This window comes from Chlorocebus sabaeus, chromosome 24 (assembly GCF_047675955.1).
Source record: "Chlorocebus sabaeus isolate Y175 chromosome 24, mChlSab1.0.hap1, whole genome shotgun sequence".
In the NCBI taxonomy this organism is placed as follows: domain Eukaryota; kingdom Metazoa; phylum Chordata; class Mammalia; order Primates; family Cercopithecidae; genus Chlorocebus; species Chlorocebus sabaeus.
Window position 1 is genome coordinate 46,171,229 of NC_132927.1, and position 25,582 is coordinate 46,196,810.

General features: G+C 43.1%; 2 protein-coding genes across 6 annotated transcripts; one reads left to right on the forward strand and one right to left on the reverse strand.

The window, feature by feature from the left end:
* The first annotated feature begins 949 nt into the window (after positions 1 to 949).
* Positions 950 to 5,871, forward strand: SRSF5 (serine and arginine rich splicing factor 5). 5 transcript variants are annotated; one of them, XM_037984170.2, is made up of 8 exons: positions 950 to 1,107; positions 1,985 to 2,129; positions 2,443 to 2,513; positions 2,637 to 2,735; positions 3,031 to 3,100; positions 4,335 to 4,408; positions 4,860 to 4,970; positions 5,057 to 5,871. In XM_037984170.2, exons 2-8 carry the CDS (start codon positions 2,004 to 2,006, stop codon positions 5,322 to 5,324), a joined length of 819 nt encoding a protein of 272 aa, XP_037840098.1. In that variant the 5' UTR covers positions 950 to 1,107; positions 1,985 to 2,003; the 3' UTR covers positions 5,325 to 5,871. The 5 variants fall into 5 exon arrangements, with proteins under 5 accessions (XP_037840098.1, XP_007985312.1, XP_037840100.1 ...); XM_007987121.3 differs by having other exon boundaries at positions 965 to 1,107; positions 5,060 to 5,871; XM_037984172.2 differs by having other exon boundaries at positions 965 to 1,103; positions 5,060 to 5,871.
* A 4,226-nt stretch (positions 5,872 to 10,097) lies between these two features.
* SLC10A1 (solute carrier family 10 member 1) lies at positions 10,098 to 25,071 on the reverse strand. Its single transcript, XM_007987122.3, has 5 exons — positions 24,630 to 25,071; positions 19,576 to 19,786; positions 13,011 to 13,189; positions 12,159 to 12,355; positions 10,098 to 10,204 (listed from the first exon to the last, which is right to left on the reverse strand). Exons 1-5 carry the CDS (start codon positions 24,983 to 24,985, stop codon positions 10,098 to 10,100), a joined length of 1,050 nt encoding a protein of 349 aa, XP_007985313.1. The 5' UTR covers positions 24,986 to 25,071.
* Between the last annotated feature and the right edge of the window lie 511 nt (positions 25,072 to 25,582).

Genomic DNA, 25,582 nt, shown 5'->3' on the forward strand with positions numbered 1-25,582 from the left:
TAAAAGCAGCTTGAGGCCGGGCGCGGTGGCTCACGCCTGTAATCCCAGCACTTTGGGAGGCCGAGACGGGCGGATCACGAGGTCAGGAGATCGAGACCATCCTGGCTAACACGGTGAAACCCCATCTCTGCTAAAAATACAAAAAAAAATTAGCCGGCGTAGTCCCAGCTACTCGGGAGGATGAGGTAGGAAAATAGTGTGAACCCGGAGTCGGAGCTTGCAGTGAGCCGAGATGGCGCCACTGCACTCCAGCCTGGGCGACTGAGCGAGACTCCGTCTCAAAAAAAAAAAAAAAAGAAGAAAAAGAAAAAGAAAAAAAAGCAGCTTGAAACCTCTTCCAGCCACTCTCCCAGAGTGATGGAAATGCAGAAATCTGTATTCTAGCCTCAATTCAAGACAGCCTTCTAGCTGCAGTACCATTTTCAACATTTCATCAGTCAAAACCCTTTCATTTAAAAAAATACTTCAGTTCCTTAGTCTTCTCACTACAACAAAACCATACAGCTGTGGCATGGCTGAAAAAAGAACTCGAACATCTAGGAGCTCTCTGCTTTGAGGGCGAGACAAGGAAAGGCCAGGTATTTCTCCAAAGCTAAGTTTCTTCTAATTAGTAACCTTGTGGGTGTCTAAGAAAAACTTTAGATACAAGAAGGGTTGATACTTGTCTCAGGAGACTCTTCTGGGAGAGATGATGATGAACCGAACGCCAAGGACTTAGAAGGGGCGAACAACTTCAACCGACGTCCCTCCAGACTCCGGCACCTGCCGGCAGTGCCCAAGCGAGTTCCCGCCCCCGGCCCCACCCACCGCGGGCGGAGGGTCGGTCACTCACAGTGTCAAGGTAAGGAGACCCACGTTCCCCGAAATTTCCGGCCCTCCCAAAACTTCCGTCTTCCCTGGGTCCAACAGGGTGGACCCAAGGCCCAGGGGCGTCCCCGGAAGTGACGCAGAGACGCGGCCTCCATTTTGTGGAGTGCCAGAGCTGCTAAGTGCGTCAGTTGTGGAGAGGCGTAGACGAGTTAAGTCCTGGTCTGCGTGGAGGCCGACGACTCCGTCGCAGACTACGGACCTGTCTGGGTCTCAGCCGCTAAAGACCCCGTCCGGTAGGTGAGTGGCTCACTTTGAGGGCAAGCCTTCTCGGATCGAGGCTTCTTCATGGCCGCTCAATTCGTGAGCGGCTGGGGCTGCTCTCTTTGCGGAGGACGGCGTCTAATGAGCGCAGTTGATTCGAGGTGGGCGCTGGGGCACGTCTCCCTTTTGGCATACTGTTTGAGGGGTACTGAGGTGGAAGGGCGGTCACTGTTAGGGTCGTTTTTACACAGCGGTTGTGCGCCCCTCCCTGCCAGTCTTAACGTTTTCATCTCCCGGACCCGTAGAGTAGTGGGCCGGGATCTTCCTGACTTTGCTGGCGATGCGGCTGGGCCTTTTGGAGGGCGGCCGCAGTGACCCCAAGAACGGTGAAGTTGGGAGGAGGAGGGAAAAGGGAATTTGGCACGCGCGGCTCTGTTGCTGCTGATTCCACCGCCGCCATTTTGTGGCCGCAGAGCGCCCGCCCCGTTGGCGCAGGCGCGGTCGTGGCGTCGCGAGAATCCGGCTTCCACCCGCTGTGACGCGCCCGCGAGGCCGCCATTGGGCTGGCTTTGCGGAGGGCGGGGGCGGCTCCGCCCGCACTTCTCGGCCTTTCCTAACTGCGGCAGATGGGAGGGGGCCGGAGGGCCGTGGAGAGTGTGCGGCTGCGCAGTTGGAGAGGTGGCAGTGGGCGTTGCGGTTGCTGCGGTCTGGGCCCAGTAACGGACCGTGTTGGGAGGGAGCTGGGTTTTAATTTTGTCTGCAAGTTAACCTGGCTTCATTAGAGGCACTCTTGGCAATCCTGTTTGTAAATCACTGGGTAAACATTTTACGCTGTTTATGTTTTTGATTCTTTGATCAGGCGTTTCTCTGTGACAGTCATTGCTGTTATCTCGATTGAATTACTTTCTAATAGGAAGTACTAGCCGGACATCATGAGTGGCTGTCGAGTATTCATCGGGAGACTAAATCCAGCGGCCAGGGAGAAGGACGTGGAAAGATTCTTCAAGGGATATGGACGGATAAGAGATATTGATCTGAAAAGAGGCTTTGGTTTTGTGGTAAGTATTTAGAACTGGGTGAATTATCTGCTAAGTAGGTAGAGTTTCGATGAGCAGTTGTTTTTGATCTTGAGTCCAGGTAGAATATTTGCGTTCAGAAAATGTTACCCACCCTTGTGTGTGAGTTTTATTGAGGCTGAAAACAACTTTAACTTGCCGGCTCACTGGACCCCACTCCTAGTGGCTCCTTGATTAGGTTTGACTATGTGGCAGTGTTCTTAAGATACTACTTTTCTTATTCTGTCTCCTGATTTCCATGCTCATTATGTTGTAGAATACTCTTCTAAAGTCCATGTTTATACTTACATTTTAGGAATTTGAGGATCCGAGGGATGCAGATGATGCTGTGTATGAGCTTGATGGAAAAGAACTCTGTAGTGAAAGGTGAGACTCCTGTGTAACTAGTTAGCCTTGGGACATAGAGCAGACTGGGTCTGCTGGCATATTTTTCTAAGTAGATCTATATAACTTAAGTGTGTAACGGAGATTTTTCTTCCTCTTTTGTAGGGTTACTATTGAACATGCTAGGGCTCGGTCACGAGGTGGAAGAGGTAGAGGACGATACTCTGACCGTTTTAGTAGTCGCAGACCTCGAAATGATAGACGGTATGTGAAGGGGGGGACGGCTGCGTTGAACAATTATTGTAGGGGTAGCATTTAAGGTTCAGGAGACATTAGCAGTGATGATTCGGGGTCCTGCCATATAATGTGTTTTTCTATTCCCACGTAAGCCCACTGTTCTTGATGAATCTATATGAGTCGTAGAACACAGAATCTGTTGACGGAAGTCATTAGGGTGGCTTGTCATATCTGATGGCTTGAACTTGCCCACAGTTGTGCTTGCACACACAAGTGCTGTCATTGCATTTCTTCCATTGTGAATACGAATTTTCTTCCTCAGAAATGCTCCACCTGTAAGAACAGAAAATCGGCTTATAGTTGAGAATTTATCCTCAAGAGTCAGCTGGCAGGTTTGTTGAAATACAGTTTTGAGTTATTTTAATGTGATTTTTTAAAAGTTAATGGGTAGCTAATGTTTTATTTTATTAAAAGTAGTTTTATCTTAAATTAATGGATTTAATGGAATTGTAATTTTAAACATTTAATTAAATGTAATTTGGGGGATATTTTGAACTTTAATATTAGTGATCAAATGTAAATGTTTTGAGGATATTTTTCTTGTTTTTTAAAATCAATTTTTAACCAAATATTAAACCCTTTATTTGCCAGCCTGTCTGTGTCGTTGGCCTTATGACGAGGAGTGCCTGTGGGTTATCCTAATCGTTGTCTTGGTCACTCTTGGTTGGGCCTGGTTGACTTTGCCAGTCAGCTCCTACAGTGATCAGTTGGCCACCTCTAGATCTGTGTTTGCCGGTCTAGACGTTATCGGTGCACTTCCTTGAAGTGCCAGGTTGCAGCGATCCCAGAGCGTTGATAACGTGATCTGATCCCTAAGTTGAGACCTGTCTTCCTGTAACGCTTCCGAATAAGAGGTCCGGTCGAAAAGAGTTGAAAGATACGAAATTAGGTGGTCGTTGGAATCCTGATCGCAGTAAAGTGGTCCTTGGTAACTGCTCGAGTAGAACATGTCTGCATCCGCCAATAGTCTGCTAATAGGGAGGGCTGTGCGATTAAAGGCTTCCATCGATTGGGTAGTGTCCTTCAAGTGGGTGGCGAAGAGCCAGTCGGGCATATGTCATGAAGGTTTCTCCGACCGATTTATGGTTTGCTGCTTGACTAGCCTAGGGAAATAATAATAAAGGTAAAGTAAACTTTTTTAATGACATATGGGGCACAAAATAACTGGTGTCTTGTAAATGTTCTGTTTTTTTTTTTTTTTTTTTTTTTTTTTTAAATAAAACTTCTCTACTTTAGTCTTTACTTTAAAAATATGTACTGTTTCCTTTTTTGTTTTTTTTTGTTTGTTTTTTTTCTTTTGTACTGAGCTCAGCATAGACTAATACTACCTTAATGTTAAAATCTGAATTTCCTTTAGCATTTTGCTTAAAAGCAATATGCTATTTCCTTATTCCGTGCCCTGACATAGATAATTTTTGAATTCTGATAGAATACAAGTGTGGTAAATGCCATGTTTGTACTTTATCTAACATCTTCTCTTTCAGTAGTCTTGTTTTTTTTATATCATGTGATTGTTTGTGTGTCCCCTTTCCTCTTCTTTGCTTAACACAATTATCTTGTGTTAAGGATCTCAAAGATTTCATGAGACAAGCTGGGGAAGTAACGTTTGCGGATGCACACCGACCTAAATTAAATGAAGGGTATGTACTGGAAATTGTGAAAGTCTTTAAAAATATCCTGAAAATTTTACTGTGAACTTAGTGTTGAGGACTTAAAATTTGAATATGTTATAATGTAGAGATTCTCCAGGGACAATTTTGCCGCCTCCCCTCCCCCCCACACCTTTGGCAGTGTCTGGAGACATGTTTGGTTGTCACAACTGGTTGAGGAAGGATGCTGTTGGCATCTAGTCGCTAGGGGCTAGGCATCCCGCTAAGCATCCCACAATGCATAGGGAACCCTCCCCAACAATTAATTGACTCAAAGTATAACAGTGCCAAAACTTTGCTCTTTTAATACTGCATTATGCAGAAATGAGACTCAGTAGTGATAGCAAAATTGAACATAGAAACGATTTAACCTAGACTGCTATGTGCAATGTGTGCGACTACAAGATGTGTATACTTTAAAAGTGGCTTTTTTCCATTTTAGGGTGGTTGAGTTTGCCTCTTATGGTGACTTAAAGAATGCTATTGAAAAACTTTCTGGAAAGGAAATAAATGGGAGAAAAATAAAATTAATTGAAGGCAGCAAAAGGCACAGGTATTTCTAATTTTTAAGTCAAAAGTTGTATTTAATGGGTTTGCTGTAGAGTCTTACCTAGGCTGATTTCTTCTCATTTTTCATAGTAGGTCAAGAAGCAGGTCTCGATCCCGGACCAGAAGTTCCTCTAGGTCTCGTAGCCGATCCCGTTCCCGTAGTCGCAAATCTTACAGCCGGTCAAGAAGCAGGAGCAGGAGCCGGAGCCGGAGCAAGTCCCGTTCTGTTAGTAGGTCTCCCGTGCCTGAGAAGAGCCAGAAACGTGGTTCTTCAAGTAGATCTAAGTCTCCAGCATCTGTGGATCGTCAGAGGTCCCGGTCCCGATCAAGGTCCAGATCAGTTGACAGTGGCAATTAAACTGTAAATAACTTGCCCTGGGGGCCTTTTTTTAAAAAACAAAAACTACAAAAATTCCCAAACCATACTTGCTAAAAATTCTGGTAAGTATGTGCTTTTCTGTGGGGGTGGGATTTGGAAGGGGGGTTGGGTTGGGCTGGATATCTTTGTAGATGTGGACCACCAAGGGGTTGTTGAAAACTAATTGTATTAAATGTCTTTTGATAAGCCTTCTGCTCACATTTTTGTGAATGTCTGAAGTATATAGTTTGTGTATATTGACAGAGCTCTTTTATAACTAAAGCAAATTTAATTTTTTTGTACTAGAAAAAAATTTGAACATTTTAGTTCCTGGTTATTAAAATATGTTAATTCAGAATTAGTTTAATGCCTCAATTAAACTAATTAATAGCTTTGGACACTTAAAAGAGCTCTAAATTTGCTTGTACATAAAGGCTTAATTTGTTTTCCTTGTTAGGGTCAAGGGTGTCCTTCACTCTTTAACAGCTGCGGGACAGACACATTAAAGCAGCTGTTTGTTATTGATAATAAAATATTATAAAACTCCTTTTGTTTGTCTGAAGAAGTCCTATGCTGTTTACTTCTCATCCTTATCATCATACAGTACATTTAAAACACCAAACACATCCAGAACCCTGAAGTCGTTATGGTCTCTTTTTAAAAAGTGTTTTTGATGTCTCCAGGCTATTCAAAATACAAAGATGTAAGCGAATGCTAAAATCACAATTGAGTTTTCTTTGTGTCCATGCCCCCTCCCCCAACCCCCCCATGTGTTTCCTTTATCTCCTGACTTTATTGGCATCAGGTTACTTAGAGTCAAGAGGAGGATAGTGTGGGAAGCAGTGTTTCTTGACTACCTTAAAGGTTATGACAGTTTTTTTTTGTTTTTGAGATGGAGTTTTGCTCTTGCTGCCCAGGCTGGAGTGCAATGGCGTGATCTCAGCTCACTGCAACCTCTGCCTCCCAGGTTCAAGTGATTCTCCTGCTTCAGGCTCCTAGGTAGCAGAGATTACAGACGTGCCACAATGCCCAGCTAATTTTGTGTTTTTAGTAGCGACGGGGGTTTCACCCTGTTGGCCAGGCTGGTTTTGAACTCCTTACCTCAGGTAATCCACCTGCCTGGCCTCCCAAAGTGCTGGAATTACAGCCATGATCCACTGTGCCCAGCCTTGTTTTTGTTTTTTTGAGGCAGGATCATCTGTTTTCTAGGCAGGAAGGTAGGGGTGTGATCAGTGGTCACTGCAACCTTGACGTCCTGGGCTCAGGCAATTGTCCTGCCTTTGCATCCTGAGTAAGGGCTACAGGTGTGCACCACTGCGTGTGGCTAATGTTTTTCTAGAGACAGGGTCTTGCTATGTTGCTTTGGCTGGTCTTGAACTGGACTCAAGTGATCTAACTTGGCCTCCCAAAGCGCTGGGATTATAGGTGTGAACTGCTGTGTCCAGTTGTGATATAGTTTTGGTGGTCGGGTAACATGAATGCTTAAGGGACTTTGACATGGTACTTTTTGTCTTGAGATATGTATGGGATAGTACATGTTTAAGGGAAAACAGTAGTGTAAAATGCCTAAGGTCCTATATCCATATTAACCTTAGACTTCTATATTTGAGCTTTCAAGCCTTGCCTTAGATGTGTAGAAAAGGAGCTATATTAATACAGGAGTCTCAGGACACTTAGATATATTCTTAGTTCTGTGGGGTCTAGACTACATAAATACTGGGAAACAGTGAATAACATCTATGTAACTTCTGATGGTAATAGCCAGGTACTGTTTTAAGTGCCATATCTCTGTATGGACTGAATCTAATTCCATTTTACTGGTGGGAATTCAGGAATTCTTCAAAGAAGGGGGGATGGATTGGTATTAAAATCCAGGAAGTCTGATTCCAATACCCCCACACTACACTCAACTGTTGACAAAGATTTTTGCCTCTAGCCTTCCAGGGATTTGGAAAACGGCAGAATTAGAAGCACTAGAAAAGCATAGCTTTTAGCTTCCCAAAAGCGTGGGGATTGGGAAGTGGGAATCTCCATTTGGGAGAGTTGAAAGGTTTTTGATATCCTTAATTTTTAAAAGGTCACTCCCTGGCTGTTTCTAAGACTAGAACAGGCTATGGACGTTTAAAGCTGCTGATTGTAATAAGAGGCTGAGTTTAGGAGTTGGTATATACCCGTTGAATTAGTTGAGGGAACCAGGTTTATTTTAATAAACGGTGGATTCTAGATTTTCTCAGTGTCTCTGAAGGCAGTACTTGGTCAGCCTGAAGTTGCTATCAAAAGCAACTTTTCCCCCTTGGGCTTTTAGAATGTGCTGCTCAGGGCAGTGTGGTATGTTGATGTTTTTCATGTCTACCTCTAAATAATCAGACGAACTTTTTTTTTTTTTTTGAGATGGAGTCTTACTCTGTTGCCCAGTTTGGGCGGTCTTGGCTCACTGCAGCCTCTGCCTCCTGGGTTCAAGTGATTCTCTTGCCTCAGCCTCCTGGGTAGCTGGGATTACAGGCACCCACCCCCATGCCCAGCTATTTTTTGTGTGTGTGTGTGTTTTTAGTAGAGACTGGGTTTTATCCTGTTGGCCAGGCTGGTCTCAAAGTCCTGACCTTAAGTGATAAACCCATCTCAGCCTCCCAAAGTGCTAGGTTTACAGGCGTGAGCCACTCTGCAAGTCTTTATTTTTTTAATTTTTTTTTTTTCTTGAGACAGAGTCTTGCTTGGTCACCCAGCCTAGAGTGCAGTGGTGACTCACTGCAACCTGCACTTCCCAGTCTCAAGTGATTCTCATGTCTCAGCCTCCCAGTAGGTGGAATTACAGGCGCCCACCACCACGTCTGGCTGATTTTTGTATTTTTAGTAGAGACGAGGTTTGACCATGTTGGCCAAGCTGGTCTCGAACTCCTGACTTCAAATGATCTATCTGCCTGCCTTGGCCTCCCAAGTGTTGGGATTACAGGAGTGAGCCACTGTGCCCAGCCAAGACTTAAGCTACTTTTAATCTTGTGTTAGGGAATACAATAAATTCCTTCTTTTGAAAAAATGGCAGGGAGATAACGATTATGTCTCAAAAAGGGACTCTCAAAACCAGGCTTGAGATATGAGGAGTGTGGATGTAATCCTAAGGAAAGGTTTAGGGCCTGCCTTTGTAGGGAACGGTTTAACCTTTGTTTTCTATGTTTCTTTCATCTTTATTCCTTACTTTTTTTTTTTTTTTTTGAGACGGGGTCTTGCTCTGTCGCTAGGCTGGATGGAGCGCAGTGGCGCTCTGTTGGCTCACTGCAACCTCTGTCTCTGGGGTTCAAGCGATTCTTCTGCCTCAGCCTCCTGAGTAGCTGGGACTACAGGCGTGTGTCACCATGCCTGGCTAATTTTTGTGTTTTTAGTAGAGATGGGGTTTCACCATGTTGGCCAGGATGGTCTCCATCTCTTGACCTCATGGTCTGCCCACCTCGGCCTCCCAGAATGCTGGGATTACAGGTGTGAACTACTGCATCTGGCCATGTTTATTCCTTTCTAAGGGCAGTTTGAGGCCAACTCTATCTTCAGAAGCTAAACAAATGTGTTCTTACATAACTTGTATGTAACCAAGTCTCCTAGCAGATGATGTTGGTTAGATAATAGAGAAAACAATTTGAACAGTTAGGTATATATGGATATAATTAGTAAAAATGATAGTAGCCTTTTCAAAAACTGCTTTTTTAAGAGGATGTTAGTGACCCAAATCTGTGATTCTTGTTTTGGTGTTGGCAGTATTTGTTAGTCCCGCACATTTGCCAAACTGACACCTGAAAACTATATTGTCCTGGTTTCATTTGTACCTGACCATACAAAATGATAAAAATCCCAAGTAACTAAGCATGATTGACTTTTTGTAAGTGTTAATATTCGTTGTTAATCATTTACCTGATCTTTACTTGCATATGATATGCAAAATGTTTAAATTTTATTAGAGACAATTTGAAATTTGTGAATTCTAGGTATTTGAACATTTTTCTTTGAATTGGGAAACCACTCATTTAGTTTGCTGTACCCAGTTTTGGGGGTGCTTTGTGTTAAAACCAGGTATCTACTGAACTTAAAAAAAAGATTCTTAGGTGACATTGTGTGGCTGTAGGTATTTGTTTCCTGGTTTTTCCTTGTCAAAGGTTTTTTTCCTCTACTAACGTGATGCATTTGCCCAGTTTTTTCATTTCATTAGCTATTTTTGAGTTTGTTTTGCCTAATTGCATCTTACTATGTTCACTTTTGCATACTTAATGTCAAATTTGACTTTCGGGAGCGTCATCCCAATCATGTCAAAAGGGAAGGAATGGGATCTGAATTTTTTAGATTAGAACTTGTGAAGTCTAATTCTACAGCATTCTTGAGCATTTATTTATTTCTCTTTTGGGTCACAAAACTTGGAATGGGATTTGGGTATTTGAGTAATGGGTTAAACATATATATTGATTAGTTCAGGAATTGAGTGACTTAAGATGCTTATCAGGCACTGTTTCAGAGATCCTGGCAAGAGGCAGATTTGGTTTCTGGTTTCATAGAATTTCCAGTCACTGAACAAGTCTTTGAAATAAGTAGCAAATTCTAAGTTGGGGATAGTTGAGGCTTCTTGGGCAGACACCCTGTCTGTGTTCCCGGCCAAGGCTTGATGATTCTGATAGATGCACTGGAAATGCTGGAGAGAGACTCAGGCAAGACTGGTGTTTTTGCTGCTCTCTGTAGTTGACCAGACTGGCTTTCAGAATTGCTTTGGGACCAGAATCCAGGCCACCAGGGGAAGGGCTAGGCTGTGCAAGGGGAGCAGTCCTCCCCTTTGTAGGTGCCATTTCCCAGAGCTCCTGGAATTGTTTCTTCAGTTGTGGCAGCAGTGTAGATCATTTTTGTTTTATCTGTAAAGTTAAGGGTCATAGATGTAGAGACAGAACAAGAGGAGTGAACAATGAACCTTGTTTAATCTGGAAAGTACAAGAATACCAACTCAGCCCTAGGGTGTGCTATGTATATATTTTCCATCTCTGTCATCTCTCCCGTGGTTTACTCTTTAAACTCACTTTACCTTCAGTCTCCCTAATGATAGTACTAGTAATAAAAGTCTTAATGAATTAGACTGTTGAGTCTTCATCATCACTTCACCTCTAACTTCTCTGTACATAACAGTAAAACAACAGGGGAGATGAGTTTATGTATGCAAGGACTGTGTTGCATTCAGGGAATGAGGAGGCAGGGAGGAAAGATCTTTGAGAAAGTCTAACCAAGAGAGTTTCCAGTTCTTCCCCCCAACACCCAATTGTTCTGCCTCTTTTCTTGCCCATCGTGTAGGTGGTGATGCAAATTTGAAGATAGCTTTGATTCCTGCACCTTTCTGTACAGATGGGAGAGTTCTCTATACAGAGTGCTTCCATCTGTATAGAAAGGTACAGGAATCAAAAGTATAAAAACTTGACAGTTTCTTTCCCCTGAGAATAGCTTCTTGGGGCCATTAGGTCCAAAGAAATAAGTTGTTTTGATTTAGTGTTTCCACTGGGGTCTTCTGAGATACATTGTGAGGAAAGTTCTTTATAAGTCTTGAGAGCTAAAGATCCATAGAGTATTGTCCTTTGAGGTCACTCCAGGCCTTTCTGACACTAAAACCTCAAATCTGGGAACTTGGTCTAGAAACTTCTGTGCACTTTTTGTAAGAGGGCAGCAAATCTCTTGCGTTCCTTTCAGGTAAGCATCAGACTAGATTCTTTCTCACAACTCCACTGTAGCTTTGAACCAAAGCTTCAAAAATGGTTCTAGAGTATGGTCAGCCTGTACTTGTTTCCTGTTGGCTGCTTGGCAACCTAATTACATCTTAGCTAATTGCAAAGGGAAAGAGAATCGGTATTTGCTAGTATAATGTAACAAATTCCAACAGGGAAAGTTGTGTATTTCTCCTAGGGTGTAAATCACACTCCCTAGGGTCTAGACAAGGTTTTGAAGGGGACTTCAATTCATGGATTTGAAGGGACAGTTGAAGGATTTGGAAAGTACTTAGGAAGAATAGACTCATGTTTAGAGTTAGTTATAATGAAATGTGTTATAAAGTAGGTTTGGATATTTGTCCTGTTTTTTTTTTTTTTTTTTTTTTTTTAAATTGGTGTTAAAGTACACTTTGAGGAAGACACTCTGGTCTCTGGTCTGTCTTGAGGTTCAATTTTATTTTGAAAGGTAATGCTCTGAGCATTTTAGAGAAGAGATGCTATGTTAACCCCATAGTGATCAGAGTAAAGTATAAATCATATTAATCAAGTTTATTATAGAGGTAGTCACTGTTTTAACAATCTTATGCTTAAGTTTCCTTTACTGTGTAACTGGAGTTGAGGAATCTTTTTTTTTTCTTTATTCTGGGTTATATTAGGCTGCAATGCTTTCATATGTTTTACCTCATATGGGGGTGCCAGTGGTGCTGTGGCTCTGACCTGGTTCCAGGAAATGAGAACCTAGTCCTGAGAAATGGAAACTTCCCCAACTCTTATGAGTAGAGGTCTTTCACACAACTAAGAATCTCAGTTGTTCAAGGCAGTTCTGTCCTATGATGTCTCCCTACTGAGACAAAGCAGCCCAAATTCCTTCAGTTTTATGAGGTAAACTGCATCCACAATTTCATTCTCCCAGCTAGAAGGAAGAAATGGAGTGCAGTTGATGGAAGTAGCCTTGGATCTTTAAAGCTTCTTGGATGCTTGTTGGGGCTACCTGGTTCTTAGTGGCTTGATAAAAGCTAAAGCCCTATCCAAAAAGTCCCTACTAGAAACTTGCTTGTTGGCAGGCTCAGGTCCAATACTGGAGCAGAACTTGAAGTGGGGATCATTCAGTACTCACCCTTGGGAGTCTTGAATTTCTCATAGCACCGAAACATGGCAATGAGGAGAAGCCCTTCTCCAAGCTGGAAAATCATGTAGAGGAGGGGAAAGAAGAAAAGTGGTCCAATGACTTCAGGGGGAAAGGCCACATTGAGGATGGTGGAACAGAGTTGGACATTTTGGCATCCGGTCTCCATGCTGACAGTGCGTCGGCACCTGTGTTGGTGAAGAAAACGCCACATACACTCAGAAGGAACTGGAGGGAGCAACTTTGTCCCAGTGCCGCTACCAAGGAGTTTGTCAGCAGATGGAATCTAGACCCTGGACAGGGGTACTTTGCTGTTGCTATTGGTGTTTGGATACCTTTGGTGTCTGACTTTTTAATCCATTCAATACCTTTCCTCAATTTTTTTCGTCTCTTGTCCAGTTAGTCAAGTCTCTTGTCCAGTTAGTGCATCTGAACATATTGCCAGGAAAATGCCTTGCCCAGATTTCAGGTTCCTAGCTTATTGTTCTTTTCCTGAAAGACTAGGACAAGAATGAAGCCCATGGGACAGTGGGACCTAAAATAATACTATCTCCAGGGGTGTGGTGGCTCACGCCTGTAATCCTAGCACTTTGGAAGGCTGAGGCAGTCGGATTACTTGAGCTCATTAGTTCAAAACTAGCCTGGGCAACATGGTAAAACCCCATCGCTAGAAAAGATAAATCAGCTGGGCATGGTGGCTTGTTCCTGTGGTCCCAGTTACTTGGGGGACTGAGGCAGGAGGATCACTTAAGCCCAGGAGGTTGAGGCTACAGCGAACCGAGAATGTGCTACTGCCCTCCAGCCTGGGAAACAGACCCTTTCTTAAAAAAAAATAATACCTACCGTCCATTGAGGCAGAAGAGAGCAGAGAGAACATAACCCAGCAGAAAGCCAATAAAAGGCATCAGGGAGGAGGTGGCAATCAAGAGTGGTGTCATGGCAAACATGATGCTCTTGCCCACATTGATGGCAGAGAGAACTGTGACGGCCACACTGCACAAGAGAATGATGATCATCCCTCCCTGGGAATGAAGACAAGAAGAAAAGGCAATTAGAAGAGTTGGGGATAGAAAGGAACAGAGAGGAGGGAAGCACAGGTAGAAGTTGGAGGTGGGAAACATTGCAATAAAACACGAAGTGGAAGGGAATATGAAAGACCTTTATGTTCTTTTTGGATTTCTTTTCTTTTTTAAAATTATTAATATTAGAGACAGGGTCTCACTGTGTTGCCCAGGCTCGTATTAAACTCCCGGACTCTGGTGGTCCTCCTGCCTTGGCCTCCCAAAGTGCTGGGATTACAGGTGTGAGCCACTGCACCCAGCCCATCTTTTTAGATTTCTTATCGGTAGCTAGGAAGCCTGGGGACAGCTGATTAACACTTTGATTATTACAGACTCAACCAAGCACAGTTTCTGCTTTTGACACATCTCTAGATAGCAAACTGAGTGAAATGTTATATGAGGCTATTCAGGCTTCCTACAAAATGCATATATTAAAAGTTTCAAAGTATTTTTGGAACTTATATACACATTCTTACAATACTGCCATTGTTCTACATACTTTGAAACTCATTAGAACTTGTCGTACATATTTGTCTCAAATACCTTTATTACAGATAGGGATTTTATCCATTTTAGGATCAATTTGACTTCTGGAAATTGCCAAGAGTCCTTTGAAACAAAGCTGGTCAAGGTGGATGATCAAGCCCGTAAATACAGTTTTAAACCCAAAATGATGTCTAATAATAAGGAGATAAACCTACTTTCTTGAGTGATCTGCAAATTGAATATGAAGGAAGTTCCCAAAATAACTTTCAGAAATGTCTTGGGTGATAACAACATCATTGGAAACTATGGGGGTCTCCTCTGAATGAAATTATAGGATGTTTCATTGTGCAACATAGGATGCAACCTTTCAAAGTGCACCTCCGTGCACTTTGTACTTTCCAGTGTGCGTTTTAGAGAATTGCATGCTCCAAAATGATAAACAGGTATGTGTAAATTTAAGACTGTCTCTTTTATCTCCTTTGCAAATGTTTCTCAAACATACCATGTTATTTTGTAATAGTTATATGTGTTGGTTCACTTTTTGGTTCATTCACATGTGTTGCATTTTATATTTCCTAGTAACATTTAAAAAAATGTGGTAAAATATGCATAGTAAATTTTGCCGTTTTAATCACTTTTGAGTGCACAGTTCAGTGGCATTAAGTACATTCATAATGTCCTAATGACATTTTAACATTTGTGTTGCTCACATTTCAGCTGCACAGCTTTGTGTTTCTGTTTTTAATGCTTGTTGCAACTGATACGATCATATAAAACATCACCTATACCAATTAGTGGTCCTATCCCAGCAATAGGAAGGACTTTCACACATCTCTTCAATAACCATGTGCTTCAAGTCTTATTAAAAGTCTTATTAGCTAATGAGCTTCTCAGTTTACCTTTGCATTTTTAGTTGATTTCCCCTTTTGGATTTCTGTCTTTCGAATTTGCCCTCCATCCAACAGTCAAATAGTTTTTATCTCCATCAAGAGTGTAGTGGATAATTTAGGAGGCACTGGGCTACAGGAATTGTCCATGAATCCTGAAGCCCTATTCTTCTATATAGGCATTCACTCATATTCTCTCACTCATATTCTCTGACTCTTGGGGGCTGCACAGTTGTGATTATGAACATAGACTTTGATATGATCCAGGTGGGAAAGCTGGCTCTGCTAGTCTCCAGGTGTGTAAGCTTTGGGGAGTCACTCAACCTGAGTGAGGTTGACAGCATAGGACCTGGCATATAAGAAGCATTCACTAAACTGTAACTCCTATTATTACTCAAAGGGGAGGAATGTAACATTCTAGAGTTTCATCACTCTCACCGCTGCCATCTCTGGAAATTTATCCTGTCTACAACCCCTGCTGAGACAAGTGGCCCTCGGTAGTTGCTTCTCCATAGGCCACCATGTTTGGTACCACCTGACTTCATTGCCCTGCTCACAACTGGGATGAGTGTCCATTAATAAGCAGCCAATCCATTGGCTTACCAGTGACACATGAGATGACATGTCCACACGCTACCCACAAAGGTGGCCTGCACAGGCTGGTGAGTAGTAGAAATAATCAGTTTCTCTCAGGAAGTTTGCAGGATTACAGAGAGGGAAGCAATAGCAGGGACAAGTGTCAAAACACACAGAGGCCTGGGAGCAACAGAAGCCACAAGTTGGCAGAAACTATAAGACAAAGGAGAGTTAGGGGTCAGTTCATCAGTAGCAGCAGGTGTGGGAAATGCCTGAGTAGAATGTTGAGTCAATGAAATGGTGGGATCCTTATTAAAGAATAGTGGATGGCTTATGGTGAAAGTGGCTCCTGGACTATGTCATTCTCAGGTTCATCAGCCTTCTAACCACATAGCCTTAAGTTACAAATTTCTTGAATTGCCTTTCAAAATGAGCATCCCTGAAATTGTATCTTGGTATATCTAAATGTGACCTTCCACCAGCGAATGCAACTGGTTGAACCCAGTGTGAGCAGATACCTGCTGTTAGAGCTAGTTATTGAAAGTTGGGTTATTTTGATTTGCAAGGTCCTAGGAGGGTTAAGTGTGCAAAGAGGCCAGGACAATCATTTGTTCATTTTCCAGTGTGGCACTCACTGTATTATTTATGGGACAGGGTGACAAAGGATGAACATAGTCCTCAAAGAGCCATAGAAACAAGGGAACCTCAGCCTTTGCAGCTTGACCCACATGTTCGTCTCTGCATCCTCACAGGAGTGATTCCAGTTTTGGAAAATAGGAAAATCAGTGTAGCTTTTGACTTTGTGGTTGTTTAACCCTGGAGGGTTTAGCCAGGGACAAAATGGGTCCAGGGCATGCCTGGGTGTTTTAGGTCACCTTTTATGTAGTCCCTTATTACTAGTCTCTGTCTTTCTAGCCAAGGTATTTCTTAGCCCTTTTAATGTTCTCTGGCTTCATTTTGACTTCATTTCCTCTTTGGCATTGAGTAGTGGATGTGCAACACAACAGGAACAGAGACTGGTTGAGATAATCCTGGCTCTGCCAAGTACCTTTTCCGGGCCTCAGTTACTCTATCTGCAAATTGAGAACAAGGCAGGAGACTGAACTTCATCTTAAAGGCTTCTCCAGTTTTAAAATCTGAGATTCTACTTTTTGCAACCTCAGAGAAACACTTCTAAAGCTACTCTGAGGTAGAAAGGAGACATGCTCTTGCATCAGTTGTCATTAGCACTGTGATTTGGTATTCTGGTCCCCAGTTTCCCACCTATAAAACAGGGGAGGGTAGAGTAGCATTAAATGATAGTAGTGGTCACTTCACATTTTAATATTCTTTATATTTTGTATGCATTTCTTTAAGATCGTTTGTGGGTGTATAGGATTTTTTAAAAAGCAATCTTATGCACCCCACAAACTACCTTAAAGAAATGAAATGATGCACACAAACATGTTTCTCTGTGTATGTTGTTTTTCTGCTGGTGTGTGGAAGAGCAGCAGACAGGACTTGCCCTTCATTCCTTTATTTATTCTCAGGCATTGGCTATGGGGGCACTGTGATAGGTGCTGTGGATTCAGTGTTAATTAAGACATAGCCTTATGGTCTTGCTTCTTGAGAAATAAGTGGGGAATAAACATGAACAGGTATTTTTAATGCAGTATAATAATTTCTACAGGGGTTGGCTGGAGTGTTGGGTGCTGTGGGAATGAATAGGACAAGCATCCTACTCAGGCTTAAGAGGTTTAAGGAAGGCTTCCTGGAGGAGACGCTATTTGTGTTGAGACTTAAAGGATGAGTGGGAGTGACCCAGTGAAAGATGGTGAGTGGGGTGAGAATTGGGCAGAAGAGTGTTTCAGGTGAAGGGAAGGGCATGTGCAAAGAGAAAAGAGCTGAGACTGGTAAGGTCAATTGAGACCAAATCTCAGTTTGATTTGGTGCCACATTAAGAAGTTTAAACTCTATCCTAGGGGGAAGGAGCCAATGAGAGGCTTTAAGCAGTGGAGAGACATGATAGAGTTTGTACTTTACATCTTCACCCTCAGGTTAAAACTGGGTGAGGAGGTTGGATGAGAAGGCCATTTGAGTTGTCTAGTGAGAGGTAAGGATGGAGAGGAATGAATGGATTCCAGCAACAGAAGGTGGAATCGATGGTCATTAATTAGATAGGTATGAGTGGTGAGGGAGAAGGGAACGTTGAGAATGACTTCCAGTTTCTGGTTGAAGCAATTGGGCACACACAGAGTGCCACCGACTGAGATAACCACACAGGGGGAGGAGATGACTTATTTAACATATATTGAGTTTTAAATGCCCGAGGTATATTCAGATAGAAAGATCGGTAGATAATAAATGGATTCTGGAGTCAGGAGAGAGTTGAGGTCGGATGATGCTGTTCTGAAAGTCTCAGCTTGCAGATGGTAATTGCAGACCTGAGAGGGATCAGATCCTGGGCTAGGAGAGGTCTGGTGAGAAAGGCAGAAAGCTTGGTCTGAATGCAGAGAAGTGCCTTTGACCAGAGGAACTCATAAGGGAGTCCGAAGGAGGTCACAAGAGGCAGGAGGAAAGCAGCAGAGCTTAGAGTCACTAAAGCTGACAGAGAAGGCTTTTGAGGAGGAGGCAGTGGTCAGTTATGTCCAATGCTGCTAGAAGGTCAAGAAAGGATTGAGAAATGTCCATTGGATTTGGCAGAGAAAGTGTAGCAAGTGGTCATCAAGATGCTGGGTGGATGGGAGACCAAGGAGGAGAGAAGAGAGGGATTCAAATAATGGAAACGAATGGCTGAAGGCCTGGTCACTCGTGAGAGAGCTCTGGCGGTGGCATGGGGGAAATGGAAGATGTCTGAGAGGCAGTGATTGACAGAGAGAGAGAGAGAGGAGTGAGGGTGATTTTTCATGAAGCCTGGCTAGGAAGGGGAGCAAAGGGTGGGGGGTATTAGGTGGAATGGGAGGTGGATTCCACAAGAAATTCCAGTGAGAGATAGTTTTTGTTCTGTTTTTTTGAAGATAGGAGATATGTGAGTCTGTGTCCAAGCTGACTGTGAAGAACCAATACAGAGATGTTTTAGAAATGAGAGTGAGAGAGGGGAGGCTGCTGGATCAGGGGCATAATCAATAAAAGGAGGTCTCTGAGTACAAGGGTGGAGAGAATAATGCTGAGGTGGGGTGACCGGCCAGGGAAAGGAGGAGGGATGATTCCTCCATGTCCTCCAGCAGGCGGGAAGCGGCCATGGCACTGGGACAGGGAAAGGGCAGAACTACTCTTGAGACATTAGTAGTGTGAAAATAAAACCTCCCTGAAAACTGGACTCTTGGCTTCTTTGTTCCAGGCCTAAAGCTGCTGCCAAACTTTGGGGTTCTCAGCAGCACGCCTTACAGACCAGGCCAGAGGCATTGATGCAAGGGCAGAGACAGTACAGGATGTCAGGAGATCAAGTCCTTCCTGAGGACCAGGATGACCCCCTGGCTCTGTGGGATGAACAGTGAGCCAAGGGGGAGGCTGGCAGAGACTGAACTCCAAGGTTGAAAATGTTGGTGGAGAGACCATAGCTGCACTCTAAGAGTCCGGGATTTTTCTGCACATAAGGCAGTGGCATGATGCCCTGTCTGTGACCACAGTGCTCCTCAAAACCTTTGTGGCCTTAATTCACTCTGCTTCCCACCCCATCCCTCTCCTGAAATGCTGGGAATGGGTATACTACCTCTCTCCTCTAGCTTCTTGCCACATCAGCCAAATTTGCCCTTGGTGCCCTCTCAACTCCTCTACTCAGCCTTCTCCCCAGGTTTACCTAAATGCCTCAAGCCCTTCCTTTTTAAGAAGCCTCCTTTACCACTCCAGCCCTCACTCTTCCCATCTCCTTGCCTTCTGCAAATACTTGTGTGTACACTGGAATTGGATCTTCTCTCTCTCTCTCTTTTTTTTTTCTTTTTAGAAATGGAGTCTTGCTTTGTGGCCCAGGCTGGAGTGCAGTGACGCGATCTCAGCTCACTGCAACCCCCGCCTCCCTGGTTCGAGCGATTCTGCTGCCTCAGCCTCCTGAGTAGCTGGGATTACAGGCACTTGCTACTATGCCTGGCTAATTTATTTTTATTTTTATTTTTAATAAAGATGGGGTTTTGCCATGTTGGTTAGGCTGGTCTCAAACTTCTGACCTCAAGTGATCCACCCGCCTCAGCTTCCCAAAGTGTTGGGATTACAGGCGTGATCCACTGCACCGGCCTCATGTGTTACTTCACTTTGTGCAAACATCAGACTCTGGTGACAATGAATCCTCAGAGTGCATAGCATAAAACTTAGCATCTAGTAGGAGCATATATGTGTTTATTATTAATATAGTGATTATACCGTGTAGTTGTATATGGTGTTTTTATTCTTTTGCCATAATTTGTCAAGCCCCCAGGTTCTTACCTTGATGACATAGCGCATGTATTGTGGCCGTTTGGATTTGAGGACGATCCCTATGGTGCAAGGAATGAGAACCGGGACCAGTGATAATATGATGCGTCCATAGGGCACCTTGTCCTTCAGGTCCCCATCATAGATCCCCCTGGTGTAGAGGTACAGGAGGAGAGGCATCATGCCAAGGGCACAGAAGGTGGAGCAGGTGGTCATCACAATGCTGGTGGGAGACATGGGAAGAGGGGAGAGAGAGAGCCCATAAATACAGACTCTTTTGTTAAGCGCCTGCTAAGTGCCAGTCACTGTGCTAAGTGCTTGACATATGTGACTTCAGTTCCTTTCCCCCATATCATTAGGCAGTAAGCATACTATCTTCTTTTCGCTGACAAGGAAGCTGGGGACTAGAAGAGTTGTGTCCTGCTCGAAATCACACAAGGTAGTAAGTGGCCAAGGCAGGATTTGAACTTAGGCTGGTTCAACTGCTTCAATCCCTGTGTGCTTCATTGTGGAAGGAGCCATTCTGATCTCCTCTGTAATAGAACCCTTTTTGCATTGAGCACCTTCCCCATGCCAAGCCCATTTTGTAGAAAGCTAACTGTGTGATGCCATTACTCTGGTCATTAGCCCACTGGACCAGGGAATAGCACCTGACCCACAGTTACTAAATGTCTGGTTTAGAGCCTAGGGAATGGCTGGTTGTAGTGGCTTTGTCCAATGGAGACAATAACGATTAGCTATATCAGCACATTTTACCTTGTGGGGAGTCTGAGTGTGAGACACAGTGACAGGGCACTTGGTCTTTGGGGATGGGTGGCATGGGAGTGATGGTCAGGCAGAAGCCAAAAACCCTACTAAGAAAAATCAGTAAACAGATATCATGATTAAAAGGACTGTAAAAGAAATAGTGAAGCAATAAGAAACAGAATAATTGAAGGGCCATAATGGTGGGGTAGAGAAGGCAGTAATAGATATCCATGTTGAGTAAGTGACAAGATAACTTGGTCAGACTTGCTTTGCATCTTGGATAGTATTCCAGTCCCCAACTCTGGTGTTCTCATGCTCTTTACTTTCTGGTTCCTCCTGATATTATTTAAAATAAATGGAGTATGATACTCAGAGCCTGAATAATATATCCTTCCAGCTCTAATATGTATCCTACTTGTCCAGTTTCCTTTTCAATTTGGAATCTTATATATGTTAGTCCCAGGACCCTGTCTAGGGAGAGCCCTCCAGAAAGGTCAACTGAGAAGGAAGCTGATAGGGCATGTCCTTGGATTTATGGACATTCACATTAAAAATACATGGCTCTGACTTTTATTCCAGTGGGAAGGTGGTTGGGAGGTGAGGGCTTGGCAAGACCCTAGGAAAACCACACTCAGTGTGTCCCTCCTCCTCCCCACAGCCCCACCCTCCATCCACACTTCTTTCATTATTTCCATAAAGATGGAATATGGCTTAAATATGCATCAAGAGCAGCCTATATCAAAGGTTCCAGAGCGTAGCTATCAAGAACAATAGGTAGACATGTCAAAGGATAAGAGCTGTTAGAGATGAGGAGAGTCCCTCAAAGAAAATTGTGAATTAGATAATAGGAACTCCCCAGCCCCCATGAATGCTTAAATACACACTTGATCTTGTAAGAAATTAACGTTTATTTTAAGTGTGGCATAGTGGCTTATGCTTATAATCCCAGCATTTTGGGGGGCCGAGGAGGGAGGATTGCTTGAAGCCAGGAGTTTGAGACCAGCCTGGGCAACAAAGTAAGACCCCTGTCTCTACATACGAACAAACGAACAAACAGTTTCACTGTATAGAGGGGTTATGGAAGGGAGTGGAGTGTTAGTCTTGGCACTCTTTCATGCCCGAGGGAGGGACCAGAATTGAGGTCTTAGACCTGGGATGGGAGGAGCATTGAAACTGAGCAACCAATAATAAAAGGATCATGGGGTGGGGGGAAGGGAACTTTCTAATTATATCATCAATCAAATATGAAATCTTGATGGAAAAAGAGTATTTAGAACATAAAAATAGTAAAATACATATTTAAAAAACATGGTGAGGGGACTTTGGATTAGGCAATGGTTTCTTATATATGACATCTAAAGCACAAACAGCCAAAGAAAAAACAGATGAATCAGACTTTATTAACGTTAAAAACTTGTGATTCAAAGGACACCATCAAGAAAGTGAAAAGCCAACCAGAGAATGGGAGAAAATATTTGCAAGTCATATATCTGATAAGGGTCTAGTATTCAGAATATATGAAGAACTCTGATAATGCAATAATAAAAAAGTAAAAAATGGGCGAAGGATTTGAATGAGATGTTTTCCGAAAGAAGATATACAAATGGCCAATGAGCACATGGAAAGATGCTCGACATCATTACTTATTAGGAAAATGCAAATCAAAACCACTATGACATACCACTTAGTATCTACTAGCATGGCTATAATTAAAAAGATGGACAATAACAAGTGTTGCAGGGTATGTGGAAAATTTGGAATCCTCATACACTGCTGGTGGGAATGTAAAATGGTGCTTTGGAAAATAGTTTGGCAGTTTCTCAAAAATGTAAACACAGAGTCACTGTATAACCCAGCAATTCTACTCTTAGGTATATATTCCAAGGGAACAGAAAGCATGTTCACACAAAAACTTGCCTATGCGCTTCCATTGACATTATTCATACTAGGCAACAAGTAGAAACAACCCACATGTCCATCAGCTGAATGAATGGATGAGCAAAATGTATTATATCCATACAATGGGATATTATTCAGTTACAAAAACAAATGAAGTATTGTGACATGGTGTCACATGAATGAACATTGAAAATATTATGCTAAGTGAAAGAAGTATAGATACAAAAGGTCACATATTGAATGCTTCCATTTATGTGAAATCCATAGAGACAGAAAGTAGATTAGTGGTTGTCAAGAGTTAGAAGGGGAGAGAGAAATGGGGACTCCTGCTAAATGGGATGGAGTTCCTTTTTGGGTTTTTGAAAATGTTCTGAAATTAGATAATGGTGATAGTTTCACAGCCTTGGAAATATGCTAAAAACCAAGGCATTGTACTTTTTAAAGAATGGATTTTATGGTATGTGAATTATATCTCAATAAAAAGTAACTTAAAAACCATGCCAGGAGTAAATAAAGCAATTATTAAAGGGCAATTTATAGCCTTACATATTTATATCGAAAAAGAAGAAAGACTAAAAATTTATGAGTTAAGCACCTTACTCAAGAGGTTAGAAAGAGAAAAACCCAATACAAAGAAAAGGAAGAAATTTTTTAAGTCTTGTAAATTGTTAGAGAGGATCAGTAAAACCAAAAGTAGGGTTTGTTTGTTTTTCTTTTTTTTCTTAAAGGCCAGTTAAATAGACACCTCTGGCAAGACAGACCAGGGAAAAGAGAGATGGCACAGACTGATGATGTTAGTGTGAAAAAGGGAACGTAATTACAGAGACAATGAAGATATTAAAAAGTCATAAAATAAACTACAGATATTTTCATACTTTCATTTTTAACTTAAATGGACAATTTCATGGGAAATATAACCTACAAAACCAAGTCAATATGAAGCCAAAAACCTGATTCAACTTAGAATTATTTAAGACATTTAATAAGCAGTTCAAAACCTATCTTCTAGAACCCCACATGATTTATACTGTCTTACGGTAGTGTTCTACTAAACATGTGAAGTGCAGATTGCTGCAATATTATGCAAATCTATCCAGATAATATAAAAAGTGGAAACATGCCCCCATTTATTGTATAAGGTTGATATGATCTTGGAACTAACGCTGGAGAATGATATGAGAAAAGAAAATTGGGGGCCACTCTTATTTATGAACATAGAAGAAAAAATAATAAAATATTAGCAAATCAAGCAGTGCTTTAAAAAAGTAATACAATTGAACAAGATGAGTAAGAATGATTTAACATTAGATAATCTATTAATACTACTGTATTATTAGATTAAAGAAATGATATAATTTTGTAGATACAGAAAAGTCATTCAACAAAATTTAATGTTCTTACATAATAAAAATTTAGTATGATTTTGAATGAACGGAATGAAAATTCCTAGCAACAGAATGAAAATTCCTTAACTTGAAAGGAAATCTATTAGAAAAGTATATTAAACACTAAACTTAATGGTAAAAAGTTAGAGGGACTGGCCTGAGACTGAGGTTTCGCTAAAAGCAAGAGCTTCTGCTAGTGAGTTTTCTTTAGCTTCAGCACAGGCTGCTGGAGCTGGAGCAGGTCTGAAGTAGCTCCTCTGGCAGATGTTCAAGACTAGAGTCCCCCCTGTTTGCAAGGATGAGCATCAACCAGCCCCTGCATGCTGTGTCTGCAGGAGTGAGCCCTTGCTGATTTCTGCTTATAATGCTTTGGGTAGGGCGTTAGGGGGTGCTGCTGTCTTCCCCTTACCAGGGTGGCTGAGATGGGGCTGGCATATCCTGAGTGGGTGCTGGGAAACGCTGGGATCTCCCTGGTTGTGCCTTTGCTTGGAAAAGTCACTGCATCTGATGGGGAATGAGGGACTTCAAAGAGAAAACATCTCAGATGACCAGGTAATTGGGAGGACCTTTTGGAAATTCTTGCCTGCTTTGCAGGAATTTGAGGTGCTCATTTGGTTCCAAGTCACCTTGATCTTCCTGGTGATGTTTGGAATGAATCACACTGCCTTTTAAATCTCTGGGCTCAAAGCAGGCAACCTGTCCACTGTTGAAGGTGGATGCAGTTCTCCAGAGGTTCCTTTGGCTTAAATCAATGCTCCTTTAAGACAATCCTTGAGACACCTCTGGAAGCAAGGAGATCACGAGCTTCCTGGACCAGTATGGTCCCTTTGATTTGGTGCTTAAACCAGACATACCCCAACTCCTACCCCCATCCCAGCATAAGCTCTTGGCAATAAATGCCAGCCTCCCCCTGCCCCAGCCTCCACCCAGCCTGCATTCACTCCTTCCTGGCTTTAGCCCAGCTCTTCCCCTCAATTGTGATATCTCTAACATAGCTCCTGTCCCAGGCTGTTCCCTCCTCACCCCCAGGCTTACCTGAGGTTCATGTCCCCCTTCATGGCCAGACTGAAGACATTGGACAGGTTCCCTCCAGGTGAGCAGCCACAGACCAGGATGGCCAGTGCCTCAATGTTGTTCAACTGGAAGACCTTGCCCAGCACAAAGGCCGTAAGGGGCATGATGCCATACTGTGCCACCAGGGCGATGGCCAGTCCTTTAGGCTTCCATAAGTGAGCCTTGATCTTGCTGAACTCCATGGTGCAGCCCAGCGAGAGCATAACGAAGAACAACATGAACACCAGGATGATGCTCAGTGCCAGGTCTGTGGGGCGCTTGCCAAAGTTGGGTGGCAGGGTGAAGTTGAAAGGGGCAGATGCGTTGTGGGCCTCCATCCTCCTGTGAGGCAGTGGAAGACCACTCCTTGTTCTCCGGCTGACTCCGTTTCTTGTGCAGTTCTTGCTGGATGCCTTCTTTAATCACCTCTCAGGACAGAGGGTTTCTGGACAAAAGCTCTGGGCAAATAGAAGGGTTATGCAACTAGCTGAGCTATTTCTCTGGCTGTTGCCCCAAAGAGGAACAGCCCAGAACCTTATCTGCCTGCCCTAGCTCTCCCAAGCTCGCTGACCTCTGCTGAATTCCTGGATGCTACTCGTAGTCCTCCCTTGTCACTTTGCTGCTTCTGGGCTTATTTCTCCCCTTTGCCCTCCACTGAGTGTGCCTCATAGGCATTCGGTTCCTGGGGACCTGCCCAGGGCCCACCTGAATCCAGGTCCAGTCCATCTCCTTCCCTGCAGCTCCTGTTCCCAGCTCAGCCCTTGATTCCTTAATTTCGTGGTTGGGGAAAGGCGTCCTCCCCGTGTCCAGTGGGTTATCATTTGTCCCCAGAACCCATGAGAGTGAAAGGAGCTGGGTGTTGCCTTTGGTTCCTGGATATAGGTAGCATAGCCCAAGGGGGTGTGGGACAGGCACTGTCACTGGCCTCCAGGAGG

Bases quoted from the DNA above. Each gene is read 5' to 3' on its own strand.
- SRSF5 (XM_037984170.2), top strand. From the start codon at position 2,004: ATGAGTGGCTGTCGAGTATTCATCGGGAGACTAAATCCAGCGGCCAGG. The intron at 2,130-2,442 runs GTAAGTATTTAG...CTTACATTTTAG, and splicing joins AAAGAGGCTTTGGTTTTGTG to GAATTTGAGGATCCGAGGGA. The intron at 3,101-4,334 runs GTTTGTTGAAAT...TCTTGTGTTAAG, and splicing joins CCTCAAGAGTCAGCTGGCAG to GATCTCAAAGATTTCATGAG.
- SLC10A1 (XM_007987122.3), bottom strand. From the start codon at position 24,985: ATGGAGGCCCACAACGCATCTGCCCCTTTCAACTTCACCCTGCCACCC. The intron at 12,356-13,010 runs GTAGGTATTATT...TCACCAACACAG, and splicing joins CTCTTCTGCCTCAATGGACG to GTGCCGACGCACTGTCAGCA. The intron at 10,205-12,158 runs GTGAGTACTGAA...TTAACTTTACAG, and splicing joins GAAATTCAAGACTCCCAAGG to ATAAAACAAAAATGATCTAC.